This window comes from Amblyomma americanum, chromosome 3 (assembly GCF_052857255.1).
Source record: "Amblyomma americanum isolate KBUSLIRL-KWMA chromosome 3, ASM5285725v1, whole genome shotgun sequence".
Classification (NCBI taxonomy): domain Eukaryota; kingdom Metazoa; phylum Arthropoda; class Arachnida; order Ixodida; family Ixodidae; genus Amblyomma; species Amblyomma americanum.
Window position 1 is genome coordinate 69,676,653 of NC_135499.1, and position 11,074 is coordinate 69,687,726.

At 49.8% G+C, this 11,074-nt stretch overlaps 1 protein-coding gene across 1 annotated transcript in view; it reads left to right on the forward strand.

Annotated features, from left to right (window-relative positions):
* Window positions 1-11,074, forward strand: part of LOC144123813 (ABC transporter G family member 23-like) — a 193,013-nt gene that overhangs the window by 156,258 nt on the left and 25,681 nt on the right. Inside the window, exon 11 of the mRNA XM_077656555.1 lies at window positions 5,775-5,947. Within this exon, the coding sequence (XP_077512681.1) occupies window positions 5,775-5,947 (173 nt within the window). The remainder of the gene's footprint in view (window positions 1-5,774; window positions 5,948-11,074) is intronic.

The following is an 11,074-nucleotide window of genomic DNA, read 5'->3' on the forward strand; positions in this document are numbered from 1 at the left end:
ATTCCCTTACCAATGGACCTCAAGGCATACACTAACCTGAGGTTGGCTTCATAGAGGCCAGAAGTAGTTTTCTTTGACGTCTCAAATCGTTGTGCGGCACTACACACTTCACAGTTCAAACTGTAAACGCTTGCAACACCTACCCGTTTTGTCACAATTTCGATGAGCTCAACACTTCCACCGCACTCTCTGCACACACAAATCTGTGTAATTGCGGCACAAATGCCGTCCATGTCCATTAAGGCATATTGGCTGCTGCTCTGTAGCACATCCTCTTCCTGGAAGCACAGAGAAAATCTTGAAAGCTTCGATGTCGAGGAGCTGGCGCGTTCGGCGTTCGGGATCTCATTCGGTCGTGGACATCCTTTTGCTTTTTCACGATGAGCGTAGCGGTTGCCGTGAAATTCACGCCTGACGAAGGCCTTCTTTGCCCTGGGCATCTCAACTTATCAGCAGCAACCAACACCGGCACAATTTACAATACTGATCGAAAGGGATAGCACTCGGACGCAGCTGCATGAAGGTTGCAGAAACGTGAAAAAAACGTGCAAAGCGTCTCAGGATTGTCTTGGCTAAAAAAGAGGAGCTGTACAATAGTTGCCAGACAATTTTTTATATGTAGCTGATTTTAGACAAGTTTTGAAATCGGGTGGTGGACGTTTTGGTTGAAAAAATTGACGTTTATCCTGAAAGGGGGGGTGGCCGCTCACTACTTGGTTTCGGAAAAAGCGTTTTTCAGCCGTAAATATGGCTTTCTGAGGAAAGTGCGATCATGGAACATGTGTAGAAAGAATTGAACTTCTAAAATTCCAAAAGAAAAAAAAACGATTTTTTTTCTAATTTTACGTTACCCTGTGCCCTTAAAGAAAATGGCGATGTTTAAGGCATCTCAATAAAAAAAATTTAAAAATTCGATCATGGTAGCAACTGCCACCACTGCATTTTGAAAGGGATGCCCCAATCCATCCATCCGTCCGTCATGCATTACGGAATTTTGCCCCATCTCCACATTCAGCCTACCTCAAACCAAGTGACATCTTTCCCGTCTCTCGTAAGGAGAGCATAATGCGCGGAAAACATTTTCGGGACGACGGTGATGTTATTCCTCAAGTGGCACTCTTCCTGAACTCTGAAAAGCAGGAGTTCTACAGCGATGGTCTTCGGGAGCTCGTTCATCGTTGGCAGAAGTGCGTGGCATTGGGAGGAGATCATCATCAGCCTGATGACCCCCAATGCAGGGCAAAAGGCCTCTTTAATATGTGTCTAATTAACCCTCTCCTTTGCCAGCTGCGGCCACCGTATGTCCAAAAACTTCTGACGCCCACCTAACCTTCTGCCGCCCCCTGCTACGCTTGCCTTCTCTTGGAATGCGCTCCGTTACCCTTAAGGACCAGCGCTTATCTTGGCTTCGCACTACATGCCCTGCTCAAGCCCATTTCTTCCTCTTGATTTTGACTAAGATGTCATTAACCCGCGTACCTTCCCTCACCTACTCCGCCCGCTCTTGGTCTCTTAACGTTACTCCTATAATTTTTATTTTCATAGCTCGCTGTGTTCTCAACGTAAGCTGGACACTTTTCGCTAGCCTTTACGTTTCCGCCCCGTAGGTGAGTACCGGCAACATACATCTGTTGTATACTTTTTTCTTGAAGGGTATTGATAAATTGCCATTCTTGATCTGAGAGAACCTGCCAAATGCGCTCCACCTCATTCTTATTCTTCGGGTTATTTCTATCTCGTGATCAGGACCAGCGGCCACTACCTGCACTCAGTAAACGTATTCCCTTACCACTTCCGGCACCTCCTATCAATTGTGAACTGTGGTTCTCTTGCTAGACTGTTGAACATTACTTTGGTTTTCTCATGGTTACTTTTAGACCCACCATTCTGCTGTGCGTGTCCAACAGATTGATCATACTCGGTCGTTAATCTCCGGAGTGACTCAGCAAGGCAATATCATGAGCGCATCACAGATTATTTAGATATTCTCCAAATCAGGCCTCAAAATACCTCCTGCAAACAAGTTGTGAATAGCATTGCTGAAATCGTGTCTTCCTGCCTGACGCCTTTCCTTATTGGAGGTTTATTACTGACGGTATGGAGGACTATGGAAGCTGTGCAGTTGCTATAGATATCTTCCACTATTTTCATACACAATGTGGACCAGCGTTCTTGACATAGTATGTCTGTCCAGTGGTTTGCAACCGGCTTGTGCTCATTATCTTCACTCCCTGCAAGTTCGATGTGCAGCCATTACAAGTGAGATAGTGCTCAACAAGAGTGGCACCCTCATCGTTCTTAATATCTTTTCGCATGCTCGCTCAACCCGTCGTTGATGTAGGATTTGCCACATGACAGTGGGACTTCATAGACGACGACCATGGCACATTCCACAAATCGCTTCGCATGACTCTTTTTACAGCCGGCCTTTTTGCGTCCACCATGTTGATGCGTCGGCTGAGCGGGCCAGGCTTTCTAGGGACTGAAAAAAGACCACGGGCACGTTGTACCGGTTAGCCACTTTTTTGAGACCATGTCCGATTTTGTGAATGTAAGGCAGCCCGTCCGGCCATAATTTACCCTGCGGGGTTTCAGAAGATTCCTTGTTGGTGCCAGGCTTTATCTTCTTGAGTAGCGTTTCAGCCGCTGCCTTAACAACCGTTCCAAGGTAGGTGGTTTGGTTTGGTTTATGGGGGTTAACGTCCCAAAGCGGTTCAGGCTATGAGGGACACCGTAGTGAAGGGCTCCGGAAATTTCGACCACCTGAGGCTCTTTAACGTGCACTGACATCACACATTACACGAGCCTCTAGAATTTCACCTCCATCGAAATTCGACCGCCGCGGCCAGGATCGAACCCGCGTCTTTCGGGTCAGCAATCGAGCGCCGTAACCACTGAGCTACAGCGGCGGCTCCAAGGTAGCTAGCTGCATCAAGCCTTGCTAATTGGTTATTGAAACTACCTTGCATGTCATGTACACAGGACTTCCTCAGAGCAGATTCGAGACAGAGGTTAGCAATGCCCCTTTTTACTAATTTCGAGTGCGAAGAATTATAGGGCAGAAGTTACTTTTGTGCTGGACAGGAATACGCCCAGCATACGCGCTCATCCAAAAACCTGATAGAGATCTAAAGAACTGCAGGGTGCCTCCAACCGGGAGCTCATAGGTAAAAGTGAGGCCTTTACAGTGCTGATCAAAAACTTTACACTCAATCGCGTATCCTCATTCAAAAGGGCGCAAGTTTTGTTTACAACAATTAAAAAATCATCCATGTGTGGGAACACTGTCATTCTTAGAATGCTTAAAGATATCGTGTAAAGTGCGATCAATAGTTGCTAAAAAGATAATACACAACACGGGGGCGACACAGCATTCAATAAACTCAACAGTCAATGTCAAAAACGATAAAAGTACTACAAAGGTAAAATTCGAAAATCCCCCCAAAATTTTCAGTCATTCCCAAGGCATTCTGGAAAAAAAAGGTACAGTTATGATTAATACAGGCTTTGACTGCGGCAAACAATTCTCGATGCGCAACGAAGTAAAAGAGGTCTTCCACATCGATAGGAAAGCCGTAACCTGCATCTTTATTGTCCTTGAGGAATTGAACAACGTCTGTCGAAATTTTACTGAGAAAAGGGCCCAAAATAATGAGGCGATTCAAAACTTTTCTCAAGACTCTGCTGAAACATTTCTACCACGTGCCTCTTTCACTCAAAATTGCACGAAACGGAACGTGAAGTTTATGTGTCTTGTGTCTTCTCTGTGTCTTCTTTGGCCTAGAGCCGTTGCGCTGTTCTATGAATATGTCCCAACTGCTGTACCAACCAATCCAACATTTTACACTTCTGAAGTACCCTCTCTAGCTTTACAAGAAAAGAAAATGGCGTATCTGGACAGGTGCATGTCGTTTTCACAGTAACTGTTGACGTAGTTTTTTTTGTTTTTGTTGCTCTAACATGTTCTCGCGTGCTTTTCTCAGCATATATTATGTGTTTTTCAATAATAAAAAAACACAGTCGTCAGTCATCCCCTAATTCATCTATTTTTCCGTATCATTCGTTTTTGTTGCGCTAAATCTGCAAGGTGTAAGTTTACTCTCCCAATACTCCACAACGCTATATCTCCCTAGTGAGCGTTTGTCATTTGAACAATGTATACGAGACTTAGTTCAGCCATACACTTAGCGCAGATGGTATTGATAGCATTAAAATAAAACCTATTAAATAAGTTACCGACCGTGGATCTCCTGCATTACATAAACCTTTAATCTCGCTATAAGTGAAGGCCCCTTTCCTCGAATCATGCAATTAACGCGAGTCACTGCTGTCTTTAAAACAGGTAATAAAAAAAGCTTAAGAAACTGAAGAACTTAAGCGAACGCCGCCGTCGTAACGGTCACTGGTGTCTCTTGAGCAGGGCGAAATGACGCGGTCTTGACAGTTTACAGTAAATTACATTACAAGAGTCCTTAACATCTGCGCCACTAGGGAGCGGGTCATGCTATGTGCGTTTTTGTGTTTTGTTTCAGTGTATTGTGGTGTTTTCTTTTTTGTTCTTTTCTTGTTTTCCGTGTTGTCATTATTTTCCACTTGTGCTCGAACTTCTGGCTTCCGCAGAAGGAAACCTTTCTTGCTTAAGTCTTTTCGGCGAAAATCCAACCCTCTCAGCCTCTGCTACATATCTGTTACATTTGTATTTTAACTTTTTTCAACTTGTTTTACAACCCTGCTCCTCTCCCCTTTGTGGACGCCGACACTCTTGTCTTCTACTCCATGATGTGTGTGTATGTTTTTATCCGCAAAGAAAAGAGAGAGTGCATCCTCCCACTCTGCATTTAGGTCCGTAAATACGCACATCTCTCTATTCATTCGACTTAAAACCCTAATGAAGGACGGTCCACCGTCAGGAACCGTTAATCGTTCCAGTTGTGACCTTTTCACTATATATATATATATATATATATATATATATATAAGAAAGCGTGCTCATGCAACCAGATGACATTATTTCTTGCGCACCTTCTGAAGCTCATACTTGCGAGAAACTGTGTGGCCCTCGCATAGTTGTCTTTTACCAACGATGTTTTAATGCAATAGACTTAAAAGCCTCATCGGAGAAAAAGCCGGTTGTGTCCAGCGTCATCTGTCATAAAAATCGCTGATTGGTCGATTGGGTGTGTGACATCATGAGACCACGTGACACGGCCCATTTGGCAAGTGCGCTGGCCATGAGACGTGGTCGAACACATGGGCGAGCTCGGGGTCAGTTGGCATGTGCACTTATTTGTCTGCAGACGTGTTTAGACAGCTCCGCGCATCAGTTTCGAATGGAGCGAGACTCAACGCCGCGTGTGTCTGCTGTAGGGAAAATTTACGCAAGCGGAGAAGGTGACCATGGAAGTATGACGCAGAAAGTGGTGTACCGGCAGCGAGCACTAATGACGGAGGAGATATCGCTTTCTCTACCCGTAATGAAACTGTCCGCTTATTTTTTATGATTTATCTTAAGCCGAAGCGATTAGTTTTGCCTTTTTTTCCTTCACAACCCATTTCTTAAAGGTTGACTCCTCAGACTCGACGTGTTTCCGTCAGCTCGTTGCCAAATTCATATATTTGGAGCGCAGCAGAATATTAAATATCGGTCGCCTGTCAACAACCTTTCGCGGAAGTTTCGTTCGGGGAAGGGGGCTGGAAACATTGCGAAAAAGGCGTCATAACTGACGGCCTGTTCGATGGAGGTTCAACACTGATCGAGTTTCGGCGCAACGCAGACAACACGATCCGAGGCGTCATCATCAAGGAACTGCACCGGGCTCACGAGACGTTCGTCAAGTACGTCTCGAGCAACCTGACGGGCGTCAACATCTCCATCGAGCTCCTCAAGGCAAGTGGCGCCATGGGCGTGAAGCCGCTGCTGATGCGGAGAAGCGTGGTGAACCACGTGGTGCGGAGAAGCTGCCGGCGGCGCGGCGCCGTGGTTAGTCACGTGGTGCGCTTTCCAGAGGATGCGCAGACCGGCGAGGCGCGAGCGGCGGCGGGTCCCGCGCGCCAGCTGTGCGCTGTGTGACGTCACTGCTCCTCGCGCATGCGCAGCACGGCTCTCCGGGAGCCATGCGAAACTGCTCAACCTCGGCAAGTGTAGCTTACGCTACAGAAAAAACAACAAAAAACCGCGTGACCCGGGCGTTACGTTTATGGATTCCCTTCTCGTGTCTTGGCCTCTTGGTTCGTTTATAGCACCTTGAGCACAGTTTATTATAGGAAAATTAGTTATTCGCTCCACCATGAAAGAAGCCCCGCAGAGAGAAGTGTCTGTGTGGGCTTCAATCCCTTACCAAGCTTTACAAAAGGAGCGGCATCCATCACCTGTGATGCCTCCAAAAATGAAGAGCCAGTGCAGTCCTTAAAACAATTTTTATTTCATTTTGTTAGGCTGCATTTTCCAGGCTAAATAATTAGATTGCCACGAGGTGTCTAGCGAATCTGAAGAACAGGAAGCGGAGGCGTGCAAGAAGGAGCTCGGTATCTTCGCGCTCGCGCGCCGGGCTTAAAGATGGAATCTGAGCGCCTCTTTTTACCGCGGGAACTCGACCTAAGCGCTTCGAGCATTCTTAGAAACATCGAATTTTTGTCCTGTGTGGTCGATTTCCCTGTTAATGGGATGAAACGCCCCGGCTCCCCTCTTTCTTTTTGGAGTGGCATCCGAGAGATAGGAGGAGTCAACCAACGTGTGCAATGGCTTTCCGCCAGTCACGTGAAAGCTTCGCTTTCGCTTTTACTTCGTATTTTAGGTTTCCGTCAATGAATAGTTTCAGTCGCAGACAACATAGCCGCAAATTAGGCCCACGGAAATAAAAATGCGCGTGAACGCCTTGCTTTTGCAGATCACTCCGCGTGTTACTGTACATGTCACTCTGCCGATGGCAGAGCGGCAAGCCGCCACGCGACTGGCTGGAAGGCACTCCACTCGTTGGTGGACACCTCCTACGCTTGGAGGTCAGTTAAAAAAGGGGGGGGGGAGCTGGGATGTTTATTCCGATTTAACATGGAGACCGGCCACACAGGACGAAATATATATATTCGCAGTTTCTAAGAATGCTTGCAACGTGTAGACCCAGTTCTCACGGTAAAAAGACTAGCTCAGAATCCTCTTTAGTGCACCCTTAAGTCGGCTGACATCTTTAAATAAAAGCTGTAACAGTGCGGTGGCATTAGGGCGGGAGGGCAGAGATGGCGTAGAGGTAGAGCGTCTGCCTCGGCTGGGGAGCGTACTTCATCGGCCACTTCGATAAGCTTTTTTTTGCCCAAAGCGACAGCGCGCTCGAGTTTCTTTGCCACTTTTAGGTGGACTTCAGGCTAAAGCTCCAAAAGCCGTTTCATTGCTGAAACCTGAGCTGGAAATAAATAAATAATTATTGCGGCCACTGGGTTTCGAGCCCACGGCCGGTGCACGAGAGCACTATGCTATCGCCGCAGTCGATCACGCCTCGTGTTAAGCTGCAAGACTCTTTCGCGCTGTGCATTGCACATCGTCGTCTTCCATTTGTGCGCGAATAGGTCAGATCAGGTTAACATTCATCGGAGTTCAACCTGAGTCTAATATCGTCGCCATACGTGTCGACGACCCAGCAAAGCCTCACTATGAGTCAACACATGGTTTCGCACGTCTACACGGTTTAAAAACGTTAAAACTCTACCTCGATCTGAGAAACCCGCGCCCGCCACGTGCCGAAAAGTGGATGGTGCCAGCACGTATAGGCCACACAAAACTCTCTTGTTCTCCGCTTGGGAGGCGAGACGTTCGTCGTGGGGAGCAGACGTGTCCGCTCGAGTTCCGCCAAAATTCGCTGGCGAATGCCGTTCTTCGAGTCTCCCCACTAAAATTTTTCAAGAATCAAACGTAGGAGCATCATAGAAACATGTGCACACCAAATTTTCGACGCTGGGCACACTTATTTTTCATTTACGAGATTTTGAAGATTTTAAGACCGAAGCACAGCTCGACTTCGGGACGCGTGCCGGTAGGTTAGGCATACCTCGGGCTTGGTTCGTTCGAGACCCCGCCCGCGACGCACCCAGAGAGGAAGTTGAGCAGCTACGATGGAGATTATAGAGGGAAGCGATGTCTCCGCCGCCGAATTATCGAACGGGCAATGGTTCGTCAGGAGGAAAAACCGAAACGTGGCCCTCGAATGCCGCCCGCCGAGCCGACCACGAGGAAAAGCTAAGCCTAATGAAGGCTAAGCCTTCCGCAGGCAAGAAGCTGGCAGAAAATCGGTCGAGAGACAGCGGGTGAAGATCCCCGGCGAAGCCAACAAGATTATTATCCGGCCCAAGGGCGGAATCAACAATACTTTGAACCTTGTCGGGAAAATGAACCTCAACAAAGTCGTCATACTGGCCGCAGGGATCGGTCCAAGGACTGCGCATGGGGATATGATTTCCCCAAACATTGCCCTGCAATCAATCCTTGTCGCTACGACGGACGGAGAAAGAACAAAAAGATACGAAGCCATCAGAGCTATAAAAATTGGAGAGAGCACGATCTATGCCACATCGTACCTCGCCATTCCCGAGAGCGGAGGCAAGAGAGTCGTCCACGATGTACCGCTCGAATGCTCGAACGAAGAACTTAAGAAAATGGCGGAGTGGAACGGAACCAACCCGCAAATCGTGGGAATAAGAAGACATGGATCGGAATTCGAGACCATCCTCATCGTATCAAAGGCTTATGATAGCGTCCTCCAGATCTCAATACTGAATAGTCTGCAGGTCATAGGCGTACAGGGCTATCTTCTGCGATTCATTCACTCATTTCTCAGTGATCGTAAATTTAGAGTGCGGTTAGGCAGTACAATGAGCTCCGAAAGGGCAGTATCGCGAGGAGTACCTCAGGGTAGTGTCCTGTCCCCAATGCTCTTTAATGTTGTCATGGCTGGTCTTCCCGCAAAAGTGCAAAAACATTGTAGGCATGTCCATATGTCGATATATGCAGACGACATTTGTCTTTGGTTAACCGGATATCAACACAAACGCTTAGCTCTGTTAGCGCGACAGGCCGTGCTTTCAGTTAAAAGTTACCTTCAAGGGGTTGACTCTCTCGGTGGAAAAATCTGGCTTCGTCCTGTTTCCAGGTAGGGGACGACGGTATGCGCGGCTGAGCATAGACCTTGATCAGTCTTGCCTTCGTCAGGTTAACCACATACGTTTTTTGGGCGTCACTATTGACTCACGTCTACAGTGGCGACGAGCTGTGGACTCGATTGTGGCTTCACTATCTTCGCGTCTCAATGTGCTTCGTAGAGTTGCTAGTGAGCAATGGGGAAACCATCCTGCTTCAATGATCAGGCTTCACGATGCCCTGGTGACAAGCCGCATAATGTACCAGCTCCCTTTAATTTCCCCCTCGGTATCGCAGCTGGAACGCCTTGAGGTTTTACACAGAATGGGACTAAGGAGGGCTCTCGGCGTTCCGCAGGCTGCTCCAAACAATGCAGTACTGTATGAGTCTCAATCGAAACCTCTTCGGCTAGCCGCTTCACAAAGACTTTGGCTGCAAATTGGCCGCCTCAGAGAGACTGTAGCCGGGAGAGCGCTTCTACAGCGCCTTCGAAAGAGATCTGAGTCCCGGGCGTACTTGGCTTTAAATACTCTTCTTTCGCTGGGTCTCGACCTTCGAGATCGACCTAAGACGTTGAAGCCACCTTGGTCCTTTCCGAGTCTCGATTGTTCCTTGACAGTTCCCCACGCTCGCGCTAAGCGGAATTCTTCTTTAGCGGCAATGCGTTCGCTCGTACTGGAACATCTTGAGACCGAATATGCCAGTCATCTTCAAATTTTTACAGACGGCTCTGTGGACAAGGTCAGAGGATCTAGTGCAGCTTCTTTTCATATTCCGTCTTTGAAGTATGATTGGTCTGTTCGTTTTACTAAAGTCGTGTCCTCCACAATGGCCGAAAGCGTTGCCATTGAGGCAGCTCTAAAGAAGCTACGGTGTTGTACGCCTCAACCTACTGTCATAATTACGGATTCAAAATCTGCCCTTCAAAGGTTAGAGTACGGGTTCCCCACTGATGCCTTGAGTCTTAGATCCCTACGTTTGGTGCAGAATCTCCATAGCAAAGGCTTCTCTATACGTTTGCAATGGGTGCCCTCGCACATAGGTGTCTTAGGCAACGAGATAGCAGACAACCTTGCCCATACAGCTCTCTCCGGGATTCCAGTACATAGAGTCCCTCATGAAGTCGAGCAAATGTTCAGAGATGTGGTGTTGTGCCACTTCAGTTCTTTGTGGAGCTCTCCTCATCAGCCATGTGTGACCAAGGGTCTCAAAAGGTACCAAGCCACTTCGCTGCACCGCGTTCGCACGGATTCTGCTCGTACGCCGGCGTGGATGTATAAGACTGTCCTAGCGTTGTCACCATTGTGATCAACGTGTGGTGTGTGTGGCGGCGGCGGCAGCAGCAGCGGCAGCAGCAGCAGCAGCGGCGGCGGCAGAGGCGGCGGCAGAGGCGGCGGCGGCGGCGGCAGCGGCGGCGGCGGCAGCAGCAGCAGCAGCAGCAGCAGCAGCAGCAGCAGCAGCAGCAGCAGCAGCAGCAGCAGCAGCAGCAGCAGCAGCAGCAGCAGCAGCAGCGGCAGCAGCAGCGGCGGCAGCAGCGGCGGCGGCAGAGGCGGCAGCAGCGGCAGCGGCAGCAGCGGCGGCGGCAGCAGCGGCGGCGGCAGCGGCGGCGGCGGCGGCGGCGGCGGCGGCGGCGGCGGCAGCGGCGGCGGCAGCGGCGGCGGCAGCGGCGGCAGCGGCGGCGGCAGCGGCGGCGGCGGCGGCGGCGGCGGCGGCGGCGGCGGCGGCGGCGGCAGCGGCGGCAGCGGCGGCAGCGGCGGCAGCGGCAGCGGCGGCAGCGGCGGCAGCGGCGGCGGCAGCGGCGGCGGCAGCGGCGGCGGCAGCGGCGGCAGCGGCGGCGGCAGCGGCGGCGGCAGCAGCGGCGGCAGCAGCGGCGGCAGCAGCGGCGGCAGCGGCAGCGGCAGCGGCAGCGGCAGCGGCAGCGGCAGCGGCAGCGGCAGCGGCGGCAGCGGC